At 43.9% G+C, this 22,840-nt stretch overlaps 1 protein-coding gene across 4 annotated transcripts in view; it reads left to right on the forward strand.

Annotated features, from left to right (window-relative positions):
• Window positions 1-1,272: 1,272 nt before the first annotated feature.
• The window catches only part of arap2 (ArfGAP with RhoGAP domain, ankyrin repeat and PH domain 2), a 125,604-nt gene continuing 104,036 nt past the window's right edge, over window positions 1,273-22,840 (forward strand). The window contains exons 1-9 of one of the 4 annotated variants that reach the window (XM_027287735.1): window positions 1,432-1,600; window positions 1,814-1,863; window positions 4,177-5,078; window positions 6,091-6,173; window positions 9,351-9,427; window positions 9,714-9,778; window positions 10,889-11,272; window positions 12,082-12,151; window positions 20,142-20,262. In XM_027287735.1, coding sequence (XP_027143536.1) covers window positions 4,243-5,078; window positions 6,091-6,173; window positions 9,351-9,427; window positions 9,714-9,778; window positions 10,889-11,272; window positions 12,082-12,151; window positions 20,142-20,262 — 1,636 coding nt within the window. In that variant the 5' untranslated portion in view covers window positions 1,432-1,600; window positions 1,814-1,863; window positions 4,177-4,242. The other 3 variants (XM_027287736.1, XM_027287734.1, XM_027287733.1) reach the window with 3 other exon arrangements.

Consider the following 22,840-nt stretch of genomic DNA (forward strand, 5'->3'; position numbering starts at 1 on the left):
CAGTGAGAGAAAGCCCTATTTTGCCGCACTTTGTCACCATCATGTGGCTGAATCTACATACTGCACCCTGTTATTTTATTATTATACAGTAAATATAACATAAAAATAGTTATAAAAAGTTATATTTATGATAGCGGAGTTGAACTGTTGAAGAAAAGTGATGTTTGTTTTGAAGCTTTTATGTTTTTTTCTGAAGAAATTGTGTGTTTCTGTGTGTGGAACAACAACTTGAACCTCATATACCAATATTTATTTGTATTATTAATAGTAGTGGTGTAGAGGTTACAATGTTGTTGGTTTCAACCTCAGCTTGGGCTGGTTACTTCCTCCCACAGGTTAACTGGTGACTCTAAATTGCCCTTTGGTATGTATGTGAGTGTGAATGGCTGTTTGTCTCTATGTGTGATGAGGTAGCGACTTGTCCAGGGTGTACCCCACCTCTCATCCGAAGTCACCTGGGCCACCGTGACCCTGATGAGGATAAGTGTTTATATATAATGGATGGATTATAGTAGTTTCATGTGGTTTCATAAAACAGCACACTTAAGATACATGTTTATATAGCAACAATGTTAAACCTGTCGGCTTACCAGTCTTACCATCTTCAGTATTTCTGTTTTCATGCATTCTACCACCCCATTAAAGACATCTAATAGAATAAATAACGCGTAGATGAAAATAATAAAACAGAAAGTGTTCCTCTTTCCTCAGGATTCGCTTCATTAAGCGTGCCAGGCAGGCCCACTGCATTCCTGTCCGTGTTGAATGTGTAGCCCGGGGCCTCGGGATCAAGCTGGGACATGCACGTTTTCCCAACGAAACATCCACAAAGTGCCTCCACTGTGTCGCATTTAACTGCTTTGATTGAAGGTTGTGCACATTTTTTACTACTCTATACACAGTTTGGGAGTTTGAACTACATCAGCGGGTCATATTCTAGAGGACAGAATCATCACATGGTGTTAAAAACTCAACTTTTCACGAGAAACAGCATGTTTTATGCTTTGTGACTGTGCATTTTCCAACTAATCCAAAAGGGATTTAAACAGTTTGTTTAGCTTTGAGCCCATTTCCTCACCTCATACATGCATGCATTGCTTTCACTGAACAGGAAGGATGTATGAAACTGTCAGACAAATGCAATAGGTAAATATAGTTTGTGAATGTGTTCAGGCTGCACAAGAGGGTTTTTTATTTATTTTTATTTTTTTTAGGTGAGGACAGAGCTGACATTGAACTCCTGGCCCCTGCTCTGAAATGGGCGTGGAGGAGTTGCTCTCGGTGCTTGAACAGAGAGACAGACAGAGTTGGGGTGGGTGGGAAGAGAAACAACAGACGAGTGTCGCTGTGAGGACTTCAGAACACATTATTATTTTATTTTATTTTAGTCTGGAGTGATGCCCTGAAGTTTTTAAACCCCGCCAGGTAAGCTTTGACAAGCGCGAGGACGCACGCACGGTCAGCGTGTTACGTCACCACCCCCTGACTTCAAAGCGTCTGGACACGGGGCGCGAGACTCCTCAAATGAGCTTACAATGAATTTATTAATGCGTCAAAGCTTTGGACGTGTTGGCGGGTTTGAATGAAGCTCAACGCGAAGGTGAGGTGGAAAAAACCGCGTCACTCTAACCTCAATTTGGTGTTACGTTATTCTCAGTGTTGTGACACTTTTTGTTCCAGTAAGTGTAAATACACAACATGTGTCGTTTCACACGTGTGTGTGTGTGTGTGTGTGTGTGGTGTTGCGTTCAATGACCCGAATGGCAGAATTGTTCTGAAAAATGACAGCAAAGGTATTTTCTTTTCAAACCAGGAAGGGGATACATTGGACTTTGTTCAAAGTAGGATGTGCAGAAGTATGAGGTAGGTGGGTGTGTGTGTGTGTGTGTGTGCAGTGACTCATCCTTTATACTACATAACCATACCTGTGGTGTTCCAGGAGTTGGGTGTAACACAAGACACACACCTCTCCTGTCTTGTGCTTTTATTTTGTAGGGGAAACATGTTTTTTCTGACCTGTATCTTTTATGACCGCTTCATATGTTTCCCCTACAAAATAAAAGCGTAAGACAGGAGAGGTGTGTGTGTGTGTGTGTGTGCCGTGACTCATCCTTTATGCTGGATAACCATACCTGTGGTGTTCCAGGAGTTGGGTGTAACACAAGACATACACCTCTCCTGTCTTATGCTTTTATTTTGTAGGGGAAACATGTTTTTATGACCTGTACCTTTTATGACCTCTTCATATGTTCCCCCTACAAAATAAAAGCGTAAGACAGGAGAGGTGTGTGTGTGTGTGTGTGTGTGTGTGTGTGTGTGTGTGTGTGCGCAGTGACTCATCTTTTATACTAGATAACCATACCTGTGGTGTTCCAGGAGTTGGGTGTAACACAAGACATACACCTCTCCTGTCTTATGCTTTTACTTTGTAGGGGAAACATGTTTTTTATGACCTGTATCTTTTATGACCGCTTCATATGTTTCCCCTACAAAATAAAAGCGTAAGACAGGAGAGGTGTGTGTGTGTGTGTGTGTGTGTGTGTGTGTGTGTGTGTGTGTGCAGTGACTCATCCTTTATGCTGGATAATTAATACCTGTGCTGTTCCAGGAGTTGGGTGTAACACAAGACACACACCTCTCCTGTCTTATGCTTTTATTTTGTAGGGGAAACATGTTTTTTATGACCTGTATCTTTTATGACCGCTTCATATGTTTCCCCTAGCTGTTCATCTCCTGTACTTCTCTATCTGTTCACTCTGCATTTCATCTACAGGAGATGGTGGAAGCGGGTCAAGCTTTTGGCGTGTGCCGACACAGGTCCCTGCATGTTCACGCTGCGTGTAGTTCACAGCTTGGCACGTCTAGGACTCTATTGTGAGGACTCGATGCTTAATTTCTCCTTTGCAAGGCGGTGTGGCTGCCAAAGTGTGATCACAGGGTGAAATACTTTTAAAAAAAGGCCTCTCTCACATACGAACACGACTGACGTCAACTTGACATTGTCCCTTTTGTGGTGCAAGCGCACCATCACATCAGAACAGATGCTATATTTGCATCACCTGTTAATGTCAACGCTGTGAACCCGCTTGTATATATGAACTGACGCGTATGAGCCAGAAGATTGTGTTTTACGTGAAAGCAGAAGTAACAGTTCACATCCCAAAAGAGAAGTGGACATGACAAGATGTTGATGATGATTTATCTTCCTTTTGAGTTCACACTGTGTTAGAGGAGAGCAGCGCCGCTGCGCAGTTCATCAGTGCTTGACTTTGAGGAGATAGCGGTGTAAGAGCGTCAGGAAACAGACGTTTAACAATGCCTCGCCATCCGAAGGTTTATTACCTGTTTACGTTGCCAGGCAGCGAGCTGTGATATAGAGCCAGGATTTGGAGGTAAGTGCTGCAAAAAAAACTGAACAGAAAATGGGACAAAGATGTCAGCCTGACATTCTGCTGGAGTTCAGTCTGTGAATTATTTTTTGCTCAAATGTCAGAGCTGAAGGGAAGTCTCTCACACCAGTAACCTGACCAGAGAGCCACACTATGATGGTGGCATGCTATGTCATAACAGCTATTGCTGGTTTCCTTCTGTTTTAGACCCGGGTGTTGCAAATTTAGGTTTGCTTTTTGTTGCCTAGCGCATTTCCTCACTTGTTGTTGAATGTACAGTAAGTGCATCTTGTATTTTTGGTTTTCGCAGAAGGAGGAGTGGTTTGGTTTTTATTGTTAAGTAAAGAAATACCACAGCTTTCCGTTGGACAGAGCCAGGGTTTATACCAAAATACTTCTTGGGTCTGTTGCGGTAACTTCCTTGAATCTGTTTTTTTTTTTTTAATATGCTGTAATGCCAAACTAGCTGCTTCCAGTGCTCTCCTGCTTTATGCTAAGCTAGGTTAACCCTCCTAAGGGGTTGCAGCTTCACATCCAGCGTGCGGATATCGAGAGTGGTATCGATCCTCTCTGGTCTCGACTCCCTTTTTAAAATTTCACCTGCAGATCTTCCCTCGAAGACAGAAATCAATATCCACTTTGAATAATTTTGGCTTGTAGGGAAATGCACATCATTAGAGGCTAACAGATATTTTAAATTATTCCTGTTAGTGCAGTCATGCATAGATGATGGCACTTATAGCCTCTCAAGTTTACACTTATTTTATGTTTTTTTTTGTGTCCACAGTTTAAAGCTGGACTGCTACATCTTCTGAAGTTCTTCCTCATGTGGCAGAGGTGAGACAAGAGCATCATGTTGGAACCTCCAGAGCTGAGCCAGGAGATAGTGGAGTGGTTGGACACCCTCCGCCTGCCCCAGTATATCTCATGTTTCCAGCAAGGAGGCTACCAAACTCTGGAAGAGTGCGAGGACCTCACAGATGAGCGCCTCCTGGAGATTAGAGTGTTTCCAACAGGCCATCGTAGGCGCATCCTCCGGAGTCTGGAAGCACTAGGGGTGAAGCAGCAGAGCGGCGAAGAGGAAGATGAAGAGGAAGAGGAAGAGGGTGGGAACAAGCGCCGAAGGAAGCCCATGCCACACCCGAGACACATCTTCCTGAAGGATAAAAAGAGAGGGACGTCATGTCAGCACCAGCGAAAGGAGACGAGGGATAATGATTTAGAGGGGAGTCAGACTCTCCCTCCAGGAGCAGGACTGGGAACAGAAAACGAGGAGGAACCAGAGAGCAGATACGTCCGGCCTCCTTTACCGGCCCCGCGTAATCCGCAGAATATCCGAACAACCATGTCCGACCAAACCTGCGTCCCTGCCTCCGTGTCCTCCAGTCGCAGCAGTAGCAGTAGCAGTGAGTCCATCTGCATCTCTGAGATGCCCTCGGACTGGGAGATATCCTCAGAAGATCCGTCGCTGTCCAGCACCGACTCTTTCCCATATCCTACTGAAGACCCCTACTCGACGTTCACTGAAGACAGCGGAGGTTTTCCTTGTGAAATGGTGGAAAACTCCATCTACGAGGCACAGCCCAGTTTTAAAGCTCCTCAAGGTCCACGGCCCACTCGCTCATACCGCCTGAGGCACCGGCCCGTCCCTGAAATCCCAAATCCGATCATACCGCCAGTTCCAGACAGGTAAACCTCCAGTTAAACTTTAACTTTGAGGAAATGTGCTCATTCATTGACACATTGAGACACTGTTTCCACTCTCATATGAAGATCTTCAAGAAACAGCTAGCCTGGCTCTGTCCAGGGGTAACGAAACCTCCAAATCTCACTATTAACACGTGATATTTATGTATTTATTTGTTTAATATACACAAACACACAACTTACTGTACTTTATTAACTTTATGTATCACAAACAACACACATTAGCATCAGTATGATGTAGAAATTTAGCCAGAAAGTTCATTTTCATGACCAAGTTTTAAGGTTACACATTAGAAGAAACAAATAAAACGACATATAAACAGATACGGGACAAACAAAGTGTAAAAACTTATGTAAAGTAACAGGGCTAGCTGCTCAACCTAAGCTTTTGTGTTTTGTATTTAATAAATGAAACTTTTCTAACTTGATCTGTTTGGAGCTTTGGAAGTGTCAGGAACTTGTTAATTTCAGCTAATTCATTGATAATATAATTTCGTTAGCTTAGCAAACATCTAATACTTGGCAAGAAAGCTAAATTTTACTTCTTCTACTTAAGAAAATATACTTTTTAAAACTGTGTATAAAGCTACACCAGCTGTCCCCACACTGGCTGTTGGCTGGTAGATTCATATTTAGTTTACAAACATTCTTCTCCCGTAACTCTCCGCGAGTCCTTTTCGGTTTGACTTTATGAAAGTTCACGAGCTACGAACTAATCAAAGTCACAAGGTGAAAAGCACTTGGAGAAATATATTTGCGCACTGACACGGCATGAACGAATATGAAAACAAGGCAACAAAAAACAATACGAAAACTTCTCTTTCGTATTCAATGCTGCATTCCACGTACATCAATGACGTTGTTTAACTTTGTGAAACCAACTTTCAGAGTTTCACATCTCTATTCTGACAGCCTTTATGTCTAAATGGTGTTAGCTATGTTTCCCACGTGCTGCATTGGCGTTTCTGATCCACTGATTTCTCTTCCTCCTCAGGAGCAAACCACCAGTGCAAACAAGCAGCCCTGAACACCTAACCGGCTCCGAAGGTCCCACTGGTGCAAACAGCATACAGAAAGGTACACACTCTTTCAGCTGCATCCGCTTCATCTCTGCCATGAATATTTTATTCGGCAGTAGAGTCGGCGGTGCTGTTGTTTGCCCGGATGAAAGAAGGCAAGAGGAGATGAGGGTTGTGCGTGGGTGGGGTAGGGGGGGTTTTTCGGGAAGCTGTGTCGTGGGGAAACAGCGACGTTGCCCTTGTTTCAAGCGCACATCTCATAGGGAATAAGCGCTCTCACATCTTGTCCCTCAGCGAGACCCTGGTGTGTATTCCTGTTGCCCGGCTCTGCAAAGTTTTTTAGAAGTTGTTTAACTTTGCTAACAACATACAGACTTGTAGTACAACCAGTACAAATATGTTTAGACTTCGTCCTCCTGCCTTGCTGGATTTCTTGGGCCTATTTCGACCCTCATTTCTCATCTGACGAGCTGTTTTCTGTCCTCCGATGTCTGTATGAAACACCTGTGAACACGTCACTCTTTTTGGGACCGATCTGACCATTTCTCTTGCAGTATATCAACAGTTTCTGTCCATATTAGATACTTTATGCTCCTTTTTTTTTGGCTTCTTTCTTTGTGGAAAGAACTCTGTCTCTTGGTAGGTGTTGTGTTTTTTTTTTTTTACTTTTTCTCTGTGTGGAACAAGACAAGGGAGCGAAACTACACAGAAAAGCAAGACAGGAAGGAGGAAGGAAGAGGAGATGGATGCAAAACAGTCTGAGAGACGGCGGAGGAATAGAGGGAGCCAAGACGGTCCCAGAGCTGGGAAACGGGGAGCACGACAAGCGAGCTAAATCTCCCTTCACAGCGAGGTCTAGCAAGACGTTATTTGACATATTATTTTACCAGAGCATATTTGAAGAGTTTATTCCGAGATGAGATCCAAAAAAAAAGTGCAGTCGAGTCTCCCGGAATGATTGTTGTGTTCAATCAAGACTTGTCTATTGTAGGCTGACAGAATTTTAATTAACACATCAACACTTCCTCTTTAAAAATAAGTTTCTTTCATAAGAAAAATCTCCATGAGGAAACGCACGTCTCTCTTCTGCTTCTTCAGCAACACAGCAGACTTTTTCAGTGATTATTCAGTGATTTTAAAAAGAAAAAAGTAGTAATCATCGCAGTTGTAGGAGCTTTTTTTTTTTTAAGGCCTTTGGTCGTACAGCTTCCCTCACACACAACTCAGTGCACTTCCTTTTTTAGCACTATAAATGTGTAGGCTATTTGTTCCTGTGACATTTGCTCTTGCCTGACCGTGGCGTGATACTTTCACACCTACCTGGAAAGTGATATAGTCCTAAAGAAATACTGATTAAATAACCCATCTTTTTCAGGCTTTTGATAATCTGAACACCAGACATTTTTGTGTTTCAATACTCTATTAATACTACATTAAAAAGCAAGCTGAGGACTTCTTGACTATTGAACTAATGTCACGATTTTTGGACTTTTGTAACATATGAGTCAGTTTGTCAAATTCCAAATTTTAGCTCGTTTCTGCTTCTCTGATATGAGAATTAACTTATTTTTCTTGTTTAATATTATCGTAAATTGAATATCTTTGGGTTTAAAGGTGCGGTGTGTAGGATTTGATGGCATCTAGTTGCATTCTGAAGAGGACACGCTCCCTCTGTAGATATAAAAATTTCATTCACAGTTAATAAAAACGCAACAATTCTTAATTTGAGGTTAATATACAGAATTCAAAACATAGTTATTCATATTAATTTCAAATCCTGCCAATAGATCTCCTCAAGGATTAACCTTCATTATGGGGACTTATGGGGACTGACTCGCTCTGTAGCCAGCCTCAAGTGGACTTTTGACGAATTGCAAAACTCGGTTCACCATCTTAGTTTAAGTTTAAGTAACAGCTGAGGCTGATGGGACTTTTATGTTTAATTTAATTCATTATTGCATTCAGAGAAGCAGTGGCAGAAATAATAAATCATCCTAACTATAACTATGACTAATTTTAATTCAGACGGTGGCTGTTCAGTGTGGGAGTGACACAGAGGAGTGATAATAACAAACTGACCTGTAACTCCCTGACTTAAAAGAACGGAGGCTTCATTCACAACAAAATCAATCTCCCCTCCTCTCACGACTCGCGAACCGATGGTCGGCATCTAGGTCGTTTCCCAGACTGCGACGTGAGAGCGCGTCTGGTCAGGAGCAGATAAAGAAGAAGCAGCGGCGTCGTTCGTCGGACAGAAACAAAGCCAGAAGCTCGGAGACGGAGCCAGCGAGGGAAGAATAGAGTGAATCGGACGGGAATTGAGTACAGTAGCGTCCGGCGACCCCTTGGAGAGAATCACAAGTGGCCTGAAGGTCGGCTGATAGATGATGATTGATGGTTGCTATCTGCCCACCAAGCCTGTCCGTAGAGGAGGCGGCTGTGGAGTGGATTCTATCATCAAGTAAAATGACTCCTTCATAAAGGCCTTTGTGTCCTTCGGTAACGGCCTGCATTGTTTCAAAGTGTGTGTCTGTAAAGCTTTAAAAAGCAGCGCATTCACGTCCGTATCGGCGCGAGTACTCATTTAACCATCCATTCTTTTACGTCTCAAACCGTCTTTATGTGTCCGAGGGGCTTTTCGATCTTCGTATGCGCGCATATCTGCTTCTACGCCGGTGTCTATGTGTGTGTCTAGCCCCCATGGCGGCGTCTTCTGGCCCTCACAATCCTCAGGAGAGGGCGGTGTCATTTTTCACTGTGACAGGCTGTGGCCCATGCAGGGTGGCCCCCGGGTCTCCAGACTAATAGTGTCTGGCCAGAGTCGCTCTTCTTCTTGTTCTTCGTCTAAGCTTCCACCGACCACCGACCACGGTCCCTGCAGGAGCCAAGAGAAATGGCCTTGGCAGCGACTCCTCTGTCTGTTTTTGAAGCAGGCCGAGGAGGATCATACTCCCAGTTGGGCGCGGAAAAGGCCGAGGCAGAGAGATAGGCATGCTAAAACAAAATTTAATTGGTTTACTGCTTACACGGATCAAGGGTTTGCACATTTATTCAGATCAATGAGTTGGTTTAATCAAAGAGCACTATAGCATCTGAGTGATTTAAAATTTAACTGGAACAATCCTGTTAAGCTCCTTACTTTTTCATGCACCACGTTTAGGCTTTGACGTCGTGTTCTGCAAGTTTTAATCCGGCTACAAACCCCACCATTGTGTTGTCTCTGCGTCTTTTTCAGCTCCACTTCAAAGACATCTGACACCTATTGCTCCCTACGGAGAAATGTTCCTGTACAACGGACCTGAAAGCACTCCGGTAAGACGACGTACATTCCCACTAGTGGACAGCAAGTAGCAAAGAGGAACAGACATTTCTCAGATCTTCAACACTATCAGCCGCACCAAACTTCCCTCTCGGTGTTAATGTTGTCACATAGCGGAGTGGAAAATGTGCTTGTTTCAGTTTGCCCCCTGAGGTTAATAGAAATGTCACCTAGCCACTAAAGTTAACACAGCTTAGCGCACCAACATGATAACAGTGTCTGACTGAAAGATGGACACTTTCTTTTCATCTGATGCTAATCTCTCTCTGTGCTCTGTAGGACCAAGGCGCTAAAGAAGGTTTACAGAAGGGGTTTAAGGACAAGATAAAACGGAAGAAACAGAGGTATGTTATGCTGCTGTCCCCTTTTTAAATATAGATATTCAGATCCGCTGAAGGAGAACTGTCACTGGGCGCTCATTAGACTGTGGTTACAAGTCTCAGTGTCGCACATTAGATACATAAGTGATAGGATTTTATCAAGCTGTGCAGCATTCTCAAAGTACAAACAGTTTGTTACTCCATTGAACTGAACCGCCACATAGTTATAGCTTATTTGCATATTTACACATATAAGTTGGCCTGATGTTTTACAACAGTATAGCTCTGCAGATTTGTGGTTTGAGACGTGGCCATAATATAGATGCTATTCTTAGACATGGTATCTGCATTTCCTGTCTCAGACATGTGACAGTAGCTCTTGTTTAAAGAAAGGTTTGACATTTTGGGAAATATATTCAAACTTATTCATGCTGCAGTAAATAATTGTGATTGTACTCTCTATTTTTTTTTGGATATTTTACATAAAAGAGCACCTGAATGTTCTTTTATTTGTTGTCTGTAAAGAGCCTGTAGGCTGTGCATCGTGACAGCAGAATCACAAACAAGTCTCTAGTTTCCAGGCCCACAGTTAGTTATGTTCACGATGTTCATGTTTTTTTTAAAACAGAAATGAAAGTACATGGCACGAGTAAACCTTCATCCTAAGGCTAAGATTATTCTGTGCCTTTTTATAAAGTGCAGTAACGGACTAAAAAGTTTATAAATTGTTGAATTAATAGACATAGTTTGAGTTTTAGGAAGCCACTCTCATGTATGTGAGTTAGGTGACAAGAGGTGATGAGCTTAGCATAAAGACTGGAAGCCAGGGGCTATCTTTTGCTTTTTCCAAAATGAAAGTTGTGGTTTTACCCACTGCCACACTTGATTGTTGCAGGTTCCAGTGACTTCCTGTTGCTGTTTACAAAGAAACAGTGACTGTAACTCCTCATGAAAGTAAAACATTACATTTGTGTTTATGTGTGGATGAAATTAGAGATACAGTATGAGTTAATTCAAGTGTGGGTGAGCTTAAAAAGTGAATTTTAAGTCAGGCTGGTTATTTCTGCTGGCTTAAGCTAATCACCTCCTGACAGACAGCCATGACTGTTAACGTTAACGCCCATGTTGCTCCAGAATAAAGATTCCCAAACGGACGGAGTCCAAGGAAAAAGAGGCTCCCCCTGCTCCTCCTGCTCCTCCTGCTCCTCCAACCATCCCAGACCACCTCGAAGACGAATACTCAACACTGGAAGAGTGTGCCGGCATTTTGCCGGAAGCCGGTGTGGACCAAAGTCTTGCAGTGACCCCCGAGAGTCTTGCTGTTGGACCAGCTGCCTCAGGCCCTAAGGATGGATCTTTAATCATGGTGGAGTGTGACCTCTACTCGGATCCTGCAGACGCCGTGGGGGATGTGACCAGAAATGCATTGCCTGATATTTCTCCATACGCGTGCTTCTACGGAGCCCCGAAACACAAGGTGCTCAAAGTGGGCTGGCTGGACAAGCTGTCGCCTCAAGGGTAAGTCACAACACCGCTGAAGATGATAACCAACCCCAACCCTGGACACATTAGAGATTCTTCTTCATCTGATGTAATGCTACATGACCTACACGAAATCACCATGAATCACCAGTTTTATTGCAGCTTCACACTGCATGAGGAATGCCATAAATATTTATTAACCCATTAAGATCAGAGCATGTTCTCTGTCCAGTTTCACAACCTGCCACCTCAACAACTCAAAATGTACCTCACGCCACTTCCCGTCGAATGTTAGGGAAAGCCACCACAGTCAGTAAACCACTGCTTCCTGTTTCTCTGCAGATCATTTTCATTCGGCGCTTTTTGCTTTCCTGTGTCTCGCTGGTCTTTGGTGACTATTTAAAAGTGATAAATAATATGAGGAAATAGGCGATAACTTTGTTGCGTTGAGGTGCACTGTGTTGGCGCTCGCTCAGTTTGGCTTATCCACAGTCTCTTGGTGCCACTGTTGCTCAAAAACCAGAGCCATCAATCATTTATTTTTATTTTTTTTTCTTATATTGTCCTTCACCACCTGTTATGCATCCAGTAGATTTGGCAAACTGCCCTTGGGCTGTTGAATATCCACACTGTAAGTGGCCATTTGTTTTGATTATACTAATTGACAGCTGTTGGTACAACTCTTGACATTAATGAATCAATGGCACTCCTGATGAAATATGAGTACCTGTTCAGGGCCGATTTAGTGACTGGCGTACTGTCTTTTTGTGTGTGTGTGTGTGTGTGTGGATTATTTCACTCAAAAACTGGCAGATGGGTTGAGTTTGCACCTCTTCTCTTTGCAGAAAATGTGTTTTTCAAAGGAGGTGGGTGAGATTTGACGGCGAGAGTCTGGCCTACTACAACAACGACAAGGTGAGCGCGAGGAAAACACACATCATTTCCCTCCTACCGCTTCCCGCCGACACACCCACACCGGCGAACACAATCACATTCCTCCGTTCTACAGATCTATACCACGAGCAGCCCGAGCCAACTTCTAAGTGTTCCCTTCTCCTTCTCCTCCTCCTCTTTCTCATTGTCATCATCATCTTCATTAGCTTGGCAGGGTAAAGAATGGGGGCAAGGACAGTGCGACATTACGCCATGCATGACAGGCCAGCGCTCTCTGTGCCCGCCCAGCCATACAGTAAAGTACATTGATGTTGGCACCTGACCAGTTCTTCGACAAAGAAAGAAGGAGAGGGAGAGAGAGACTCTCCTCTCTTTTTGCCCCCGTCAGCAGTTCTCCCGTCGTGTAGCTCTCTTCATTCTCCTTCTGTCTGACAGTTGAGTTTGAAATTTCGCTTAGCATTGCCTGACTTATCGTCAGAGCGAGGGAAGGGCGGAGGCGAAGAAAGCGTTAGGGTGGGGTGAGAGGAGAGGGGTTGAAAAAACAGAAGCTGCAGAGGAGGCAGGCGAAAAAAAATGCCGTCAAGACGGCAGTTTAAACACGGCTGTGTTTGTATCGCGACTGAAAGTCAGCCCCAGATTTGTCTGGTTTCTTGCTTGACTCCCTCTGTCAACATCTCCTTCAGTCTTTTCGCCTCTGTCATTGTGTCCGTAGAGGCTGCTGTGCCTGGTAACATTGCTTGCTGCTCCCCATCAGCATTCGCCTGTTCACCAGGGCTGAAAACCTTCCTCTTTCCTGTGGTCCAAAACACCTGTGGTACGAACACTAACTTCAAAACGTCACCGGGCAAGTCTGTTTCGGTCTGTCCTCTGCACCAGACTTAACTTGCTCAGATTTGGTCATTTTCCTGGTTTAGGTGCTTCTAAATGTGTAAATATTCGACATAATTAATTTGTTACAACCGGCAATTTGCACGGGGTGTTTTATTTTGAAAATCGTCAGGATTCTCTATGCTGTTTCTGTGCCTGACGTCCGGCCAGCTCGAACTGCTCTGTGCAGATTGACGCGAGCGTGTATTTACATATTCGGATGCTTCTTCAATGGACCGTGGTCGGTGCTGGTCGGGTTTAAAACCGTAACTAGAATGGTCGCGTATAGCTCATTCGGCCACGTGGATGGACCACTACCTTAATGCTCTGAGCTCACAGTCCAGGCAGCCTAGCTAACAAAGTGAGCTGACAATAGCTAACAGCAGCTACAGTTTGCCACAATTTACTACTTATTTACAATGCTGACTTAATTTATAGTAGAAATGTTACAAAATGTTGTTTTAACATCACAGGCAACCTTCTTGCAAATCATTGTGTGTTCATATTTTGCAGCTAACTTGAGTTCTGTCATCGAAAAACAGTAAAACTCAAGTGTGCATTAATATTTTTCTAATATAATAGAATTTTTATGAGGTAACTAAGGCTGGAAAATGTTTCAAATTTGATGGCGGTGATAGTAAACCCACACAACAGTTGATAATGGCTGATGAGTAATGCTTTTTGATATTCATCTTTCTGTAACATCCACATACACAACTATTACACAATGTTTAATATCCATGTAGCAAATTATGCTCAACTCATCGTCATTAAATAAACAACCGCCGAAATAAAATATCGTCTGAAGTTGGGAAAGTTCTCTGATTTTAGGAAATCTCTAAACAAGAATCCCAGCGAGGACTCAGACTTACTTACTTGACTCTTTCCAATACTTGATGCTCCGGATACGTTTTAGTCAGCACTCGATACAAAGCCCCGAGAGGTAATGCAGTGCAGACTTTCCAAAATCAATCTGCACTTTAACTGCATTATCATGCAACCATGACGTAACCCCGACGAGACAAAAATTAGTGGTAGATGTTTGATGAGTTACACCAGCTGGAGTACATTTCATACATTTCATAACTCCGAGTGACTTTAGAAGAACAGGAGTGAACATTCAAATCTCTGAAACTGTTGAAAGCAGACGTGTAAAATATGCGTCGTTTGTGTCTGAGGTGCATAAACTCTGTTTTTTCTCCTACTAAAAAAGACTTTGAAAGCATTCTGTGCTCTCAAATGAGCCTCAAGCGGCCATAACCTATCTGACTTAATGTGCTTTACCTTCATGTTCCCACTAATGACCACTGGATGTATCTCAGACTAAGAACAAACACTTCTGTGTGTGTGTGTGTGTGAGTGTGAGTGTTGACCTCGCCGCCCCTTCCCAGGGCCAGCTCGTTTTCGCTGCTGCAGCATTGCACAACATCACAATCAATGATGTGGGACCTGTCTGATGCCGGCTCGTTAATCACTTACTAATTATAGCCCTCCGTGCTCTCTCGCTCCCTCCGCCTGCCTCCCTCCCCCTCTCTCTCTTTCCCCTCGTTTTCTCTTTCCATTGCATTTGTTGCTTTATTTATCAGGACACGCTCCGTCGCCGGTAGAGTGGGAATCGGCAGGGAGGCCAGCGAGTCAGCACTTTATAAGCTCAGCGTCACTGCTGGCGTGGGCACGGCATTTTTATTTTTTATTTTTTTCGGTAAAGATGAAAGTTTGCCTTTGTCTGTGTGAGTGAGCGAGTGGGTGCGGGGAATGTTGTTTAGACTTTTTAGAAGTCATCCTGCCAATGTGACTCTCCCCTCTGAGAAAGCAGAGGGCTTCATCATGTTTCGGGTGAGCGGAGAGGTCGAGCACAATCTCTCTGTCATCCTCGCTTTGTGCGACCAGCTGAGCCCCCGTACCACCCTGCGTGTACCACCCAGTGCCACCTCCACAGGCCCGGGGTAGAAGAACATCGCACAGACAGACAGGAAATCTCTCAGCGCGCCGCCTAATGTCATAAATTAAAGTATGAGCTGGTGGTTTGTGTTCCCAGACACGTGTGCTGCTAATATCTAATACAGACTACACATTGCTGTGCTGCATGTTTTCCAGCCTAGTTGTTGTCACGTTAATGTATGAGTGCAAAGCCCACACAGCTGATCTCACATCAGGTCTATTGATTTTAGGATTATTCCATTTTAACTGTCTTGTCATGCTTTCATTGGATACTATTCATCTTCAGTCTTCCAGGTGCTCTACGGAGCTAAATCCTGCTCCAACATTCACTAATTGTTTCTAAATGGGATCATCCCCTCATTGGCATATTTATGATGCCATACATGTATCAAGATTAAAACAAACTGAAATGAATTCAGACTAAACTGAGCTGACTCTTAACTGGCTGCATCACTTTTTTAGAATTAAAGCTGCTATCATCTCGCGTATTTATATCTAAATCTGAGGCTGACACTTAAGAGCTGAATACAAGCACTACACGTATATGAAGAATAAAATACAAAACTATATAAATAATATATATGTAAGTGTTCTAGTGCTTGTATACACAGGTATTAAAGTGGCATATGGTGGCTAAACCTTTGCTTTAAAATGTTGACCTGATTATTTATTATTTTTATATTATATTACATATTTTTGTGGCTTTTGAAACTTTATTATTGAAAGCAGCAGCTTAAGAATGACGGGAAAGTGGAGAAAGAGAGTGGGAACGGCAACAAAGGGGCCACCCGTATATGGGTCGCACGCTCCACCACAGCTATCGGGTCTTAAAAAAGTGCCTCAGACGAATCATTGTGAAATTTGTGCACTCTGCATTTGACTTCAGTTTGGACTGTCCGGTCTTAAATACTCACACATAAAAGTAAAAACGCCTACACGGTGAATCATTCTCATTCTCTCTCTCTCTCAAACTTTCAACACCCCACAAAACTCTTTTTGTAGTTTAAGGTCCTGTGGGATCTGTCAGCCCCAGACAGAACTTAATCGCACTTAATCACAGTCGCAGCTTGAAGGTCTCTGGCCGCGGTGATGTCATCATCGGGGTTGCAGAGGTGGCGTGGGAGAGTAGCGAGATCCTCGGTCTCACTTCTCCCTCTCTGCGCCGCTGTATCCAAATCCGGCTCATCAATCACCCCCTTTCGCCTGATTTCGTCAACACTGGGATTGACTTGGGAGAAAGCTTTGGTCCTGAGATGTAGTCTTCATGGTCCCGATGTGATGTCTTGTCTTTTGTGTGTCTGTTCGTGTGTGTGTGCGCATGTGTGTGTGTGTTTGTGAAAACAGTCCAAAGCCTGGCTTCAGGGTAGTGAGGGGAGGAAGTGAGGAAGGTGGCTGGAAGGGGATGAAGGGATGAGAGGATGGAGACGGAGGGGGTGAGGCTGAATGGAAGGCCAAAGGGGAGATAAGGGTTTAGGATCGTGGATCAGTCTTTGAGAATCTGTCTGTCTGCCTGTCTGATGCTGCAAAGCTCTCCTGCTTACTCCCTCCTGTGTCTTCCCAAGATGCCTGAGCTGACACTTGCAGTAACACCCCGACTGTTCCTGTATTTCTTTTTTTTCTTAATCCATGCGTCGTTTCATTTTGATCACCGGAGCCCAAAGCATCGTGGACACAGTTTGAAATCCAAGAATTCTTAATCGCGCAGAAAAAAACATCTAAGAATCGACATAATTTGAATTCGCATCAGTGCTACTCCTCAGGTAGGTTTCACGCCCTCGAATTTAAGGTGATCCCAAGAAAAAAAAGTTAATTTAAAATATTTTGATACTCCCAACGAAGCTTGTAGTGGCCAGTGAATTATCACCCCAACCCTTTAGTTCCTTTTTAGCCCCTTTCAGCTGTTGTTTTGTTTTTTCTGACCCCCAACTTAACTGTTTTTGATTAAATCTCAATGTTCTCTTCAGAAAAAAAGCTCCAAGACCCCCTGTGTGCTACCTCCCAGCACCAGTCGGCTCATAAATTAACAACACGTAGCATCTAGTAGTTAAAGAGACAGATATTTTCATCAGGAGTTGGTAGAAACTGTCGATCAGGTGGCTAAAGAATGCTGATGTTGCATGCAAACACCTTAACCACATCAAATATGTTCATGTTTCACTAATAGCACTCACCTTCCATAACTCTAATGGTGCAGGTTTAAGTATAAACCTCATCCTCGGATTTGAGCCGGGCAAATAAAAAAAAAGAAAGAAGTACCAGCCCAGAACTGCACACACCATCAATATTTGATGATTATACCTGAATTATTTGGCTTCAGACATGCACATATCACAAAAATCTGTCCTGTCGATGGCCACTTTGGCTGACTAACTTCACAAAGGCTCGTTTCTTTGCTCTGCCTGGAAGCAGCATCTTTAAAAAAAATCCTTGAAACACACAGTGGAGATGTTCTCTTGTCCACAAGCTTCTTCTCAAAGCTTGCAGTTTTCCGACACGACCAGTTGGTGTCCTCGTGCCTCCATTCAAAATCCGCCGCCGTGGAGACGCCAAAGAACCTTAACTCCATGCTGGTGGTAAAAACTCTTTCCACCTCCCTCTTTTTTACCCTCCTCCCTGCTTTCTCCACACGGCTCCTCCATTATTGTGAGCTTTAGCTCCATTGCTCTGCCTTAATTGTTTCCTGAAGTTTACCAGGTTTGTTTTTTTTTTGTTGAAAGAAAAGACACGTAGTTATCCACGCAGGATGGGCAGTTTCACAAAGAAAGAGAAAGGAAAAAAAAAAAGAAATGCGACAAAATGACACGAATGTTGGGAGGGTAGCAGCTCCAGAGTGAGAGGATGTGGGAGTGGGAGGGAGGTGAAGAGTGAGAGTGGAGGAGAATGAGAGTGGAGGAGACGTTTGGCAGAGGGGAGGCGAGTCAGGTGTGCCTGTTATTGGAGAAACAGAGATAGTTAGGCCTCATTGAATCCCTGGCAGTCCTTCGTCTTGAGATTAGTCTATAAACATTATGTGTGTGGGCGGCTGCTGTGCGCGGCGTCGCGTCTGAATCCGACGTCTTAGCGCTGACCTCTCCGTCTCTCCATCAACCCTCCGCTGACTGCGCCGTCAAGAGTATTTACAGATGCACATCTCGCAATTAAACAACTCTCTCCTCCGTGACCCCGAAACTGGAATTAAAACAATTAATTACCGTTAACCCATACTCGGGGTATAATTATCAGTGCACAGCCACCGAGCTAATTCATCCACGCACTTCACTTTCTCCTTTCCTCACCTTCCTTTAACTTCTGTCTAAATTTAGAGAGTGAAAGAGGGAGATATTGGTGTGAAACACCTGGGGAGAGGAACGAACGAGGCTGGCTGGCGGTAATTAGGTTGAGCCACTTCTTGCCATTGTTAACATCCTGCTTTAATATGAGGAGGACCCCTCCGTGACCCTCTTAGGCGTCTTCATTTTCTGCACGATGTTCCCGCGCCGCCGCCGCCGCCTTCTTCTAGCTGCATCTCTGCTTTGGTCGTAAAACTCCACGTCGCCTCTTCTTGTTTTTATCGTTCCTCCTCGCCCTTTCCTCGCAGCCCTCTCCTTGGCCTTTCACACAAACCTAATTTCTCTCTCTCTCTCTCTCTTTCATTCTTTTTTTTTCTTTTCTTTAGTATTTCATGCCCCCCCCTCCATCCCACCACCGCTCTCCCTAACTGACTGTGCCGGCTGGTGTATTTTTGGCTTGCGTGGTCTCCAGAAATAGGCTTTTGTGGACGGCAAGGTCACTCGGCTTAATTAAGAATGGCGAGAGGGAGTCAGGAGTTCACTTCCTCTTTTCTTTCCTTCCTCTATCCATCCTCCGTTTGCACACTCCTCGCAGGATATGACGGCGTCCGTACAGTAATTGCGCATGACAATCACCCGCTATCCGTTATATATCTCGTGCACGGGTTAGACTGCACAGAATCAAAATTCAGGTCAGAGAGAAAGGGGGCGGGGGGATGTTTTTTTGTCATACTCTGCAATGATAATGACATTATCGACATGAATAATGCAATGACTGCGACGACCCCTCCTGATTTTCACGCCGCTACATGAGTATAATGTACTCCTGTCCTCCGGTTCACTCCAGTGCCAGAACGTTACAATCCGAGATGTTCTTTCAACTCCTCTCTCTGTTGCAGTGGCCACGTCACGGTGTGAATACTGATTCGACGCTCGCTTCTTTAGAAGTGATAATATCGACGTCTTGAGTTTGTATTTTTATTTTATTTTTTTTGTCTGCAGTTTTTCATATTGACAATGACCCAGTACTTTAATTGCCATTGTCAAGGGAGGCTGTAAAGAGGGTCATGAAGCCTCCAGTGCATCATTCCTCCATATTTGGATGCCTCCGCTAGTGCTGCTATGGGAAAACATGGTGGTAATGAAACAATACGCACACACACACACATCCCCAATCCCACTTTACCCACCAGGCACTTCCTGTGCTTTACCCAAATCCCCTCTACAGCGTGTTTGCCTCTCTTTAAATATTTGAGAAGTTTGTTTCCCGCTTGTAGATTTGTTTTATGATGTCTCCCAACACCCAAACGACAGCACCACACGCGTGTGTGTGTGTGTTATTCTCGCGTTTGGTGCTTCTTTAATGCGTCATAATTCACTTTTTGGGCCGTTTCCTGCACCTCCATTTCAAAAATTACCCATATTTCAAGTCTGTAATTCGAGTTATTTGTGTTAATGTCAAATACTGCGTCGATGTAAATTCATCCTGGCTTGCTTAACAGCTCATATGAAAACACTGTCTTCTTGTTTGTATTCCTGCAGTGGCATTATTACTATTATTTTTTATATGTTATATTTATCAAAGTTATTGCTTGAAAGGAAACTAGGAAAGCTATTCCTGCAAGTAAATTTGACGGCGTATTGATGTGTTATGGCTCGAGTTTGATGAGGATGTCTGTCAGTGGCGTTTCAAATTGAACGCGATCCTCGTCGGCGGTAATTCAACTCCAGATTACACATCTATTGATGCAAACAATGCGCCGGGAACCAGTAATTGTGGCTCTACAGATGCAGATAATAGGAATAAGCAACAATTCAATAACATTATTAGCATGCATGAAGCGGCGCGTGTGTCTGCTTGTGTTGAAACACCTATTTAGCGTGTGTTTTGGCATCGCTCTTATCTGTGTGTTCACGTGTCTCCCCGTGTTTAGGAGATGTACTCTAAAGGCATGATCCTGGCCAGTGCTATCCGCCAGGTGCGAGGACTTGGTGACAACAAGTTTGAGGTGGTCACCAACCTCCGGACCTTCATATTTCGGGCTGAACGAGAAGGTATGAGTGCATCCTTTACATCTTGCAGTCATCTATCAACCACTGGTTTACTTCTTTCTGCTTGTCGGGCTGTCGCTTTGACGATCTCGTTCCCTGTCTGGCCTTATTTTTTTCTCTCATTCTTACCTGAGGCCTCCGTAATAATCTTCTGTCTCTTGGCTCTCACATGCTGTTTTCTCCATACCGTTTTTTCTTTTTTTCACCTCCAATACCTGCCCCTAAAGGACATTTTCAGAGTGATTGGAGGTTCTGCAATCACTCAATCATTTTCATAGACGCCCATGTACATTTTAGGGGAAATTTGCTTTCTTTTTGCAGCGCGACATGAAAAAGATCAAACTCATGTCCATGTGTACAGAGTCAGGGTGTTTAGCCAAGCTTAGCTTAGCATTAAAACTCAAATTACGGAAACAGCTTACTTAGCTCTAAAGCCGCCGTCTCTAAAGCTCACTAATAAACACACTATGTCTAATTTGTTTTAATTTCTCTCTATCATCGTTAAAAAATACACCTACTAGCATCTTTAACGTGTTTATAGCTGGTTTGTTTCGCATGTCTTACACGCTTTCTAAATACGGCGGCTTAAGAAGAGTTTGTAAAAAGATTTATCTTTAGACGGCAGGCTATCTTGGGGATGGGTGTGTACGTCGGTGCTTAGGGAGATCTTGGTGGCAGTAATGACTTCATGTCCCTGTCTGAATGTATGTTATTAAGTCAATCTTAAGGGGCAGAAGGTTTAAAAAAAAATGAACAGATCTCCCAGGAACCGTCCTTTAATAGTCTGGTTCCTCCTTCCTCTCTTCATCCCTCTGTCAAGACAAAACGAAGTAAGACTCGTCTCTTCTTATCGTCTTCCAGCTGGACGCTTTGTCTGCGTCGGCCCTAATGAGAGGGGGGAAAAAGACACTTTCCGCTCCTTACCTCCTGCCTGCTTGATGGCAGTCTATTAGGCAGCTCGGGTCAAACTGCTCATTCACTAATCTAGGGTCCGTTTCTAGGGTCAGATGCTGGCCGGCCTTCGTTTCACGCTGTGAGATCGGAGAGTCTTGCTTGGAGGACATTTAACACACCGCGTGGTAGAGCATGAATATTTGAGAACAGATCATCGAGACCTCAATGGAAGTTATTGACATCTGTTGAACTAAAGAAAAAGTGATCAATATTTGACCCCCTCATCATTGATATTGAGCGTTTCTTTCTTGATAAGTTCAACCGGTCGTTTATTGTTTAATGCTCAAACATTACAAGGTGATAATATGTTCGCGTTGAGCTTTTTTGCTGCTCCAAAGCTGCCAGAAGAAATCAATTACAGCTTAGAGTCATACATTATTTACCTTACTGTGCTTTAAGTTTTATTTAACAGATTATTGAGTTTTTGCAGCAACACTTGAGTCAAACACGAGCTCGGTTAACATCTAAGATCCATCGACACATTTATTATGTGAATTGTTGAGCTGATTTTGGAACTGTAAACTGTCGTACTAACTAACTACACGTTTGTTTGTTAGGCAGTACTTTGAAGTTGAGTGGAAAGGAACAAAGTAATGAATAAAATTATTAAATAAACCAAAAAAAATGGCAGACTACACCTGAAACTGTACCTGATTCTTCTACTACATTGTTTTCGACACTAAACAGAGGAAGACCTATCATATCTTAATAGTTGAACACAATAAACACAACAGTGACGGCCTTATTTCACTTCATATTACTCCATATTAAAGAAATAGGGATAGCGTTAAGGGTGAAGAATACGAGAGCGAAAGAGGACGACAAGGTTAGGAGTCGCCTCTGGTTAAAATAAAAACTACCGCCATCAACTTGCCTGTTAAACTTTTATTCATCTATTTTCACTTTACTGAGCACCACAGATTCTCCCTCCTCTTCCCCGTTGGTTCGGTGCATCATCATCATATCGATGACTGCCAGCCCTTCTTCTTTTTTTTTTTTAAGTCGCGGGCCCTCAGCAGTGTCATTTATCACACTGTCTGCCAGCTGATCGTCATACGTCACACTCAGCCGTCCTGACAAGAGCTGGGAGGGGGAGCAGGCTGTCTGATTTGGAGGTGGCCTCTGACTGCCCGGGATCGGCGGGAAGCCTCTTGCAGAGGTGGCTGCTGAGTTGGGAAGAGAGGAGAGAGGAGAGAGGAGAAAACTTGGCCTCATCACCTCATGCATCTTTAAACAGGCCCACTCGCCTTGTGGCGGGGAGTCATCAATCTTAGGGGAAACACATGAGAAAGAGGGAGACATGGGGAGACAGAGGAGAAAGAAGCAGTAGGTTAGTGAAGTGGAGGTAAGGAGCTGCTCGGCCGATGCAGTAGGGGTGAAAATGGTGGAGCGATGGTCAGAGGAGTAGGCGAGAGTGTTAAAGGCATCCAGCAAGGGATTATTAGAAGATGGGGATAGGAGAAACAAGAAAAGGAAGGGCTTAAACGAGGGAATAACAGGGATGGAGAGAGGCAGGCGGACACGCAATCTTGGTGTGAAAAAACAACAGAGGGGTAAAGGCGGAGACGGCGGGGAGAGATGAAAAGGGCAGAGCGAAGATGGAGAGAGGGAAAAGGGAGGAGGGAGA

This window comes from Larimichthys crocea, chromosome XIV (assembly GCF_000972845.2).
Source record: "Larimichthys crocea isolate SSNF chromosome XIV, L_crocea_2.0, whole genome shotgun sequence".
NCBI classification, from domain to species: Eukaryota; Metazoa; Chordata; class Actinopteri; family Sciaenidae; genus Larimichthys; species Larimichthys crocea.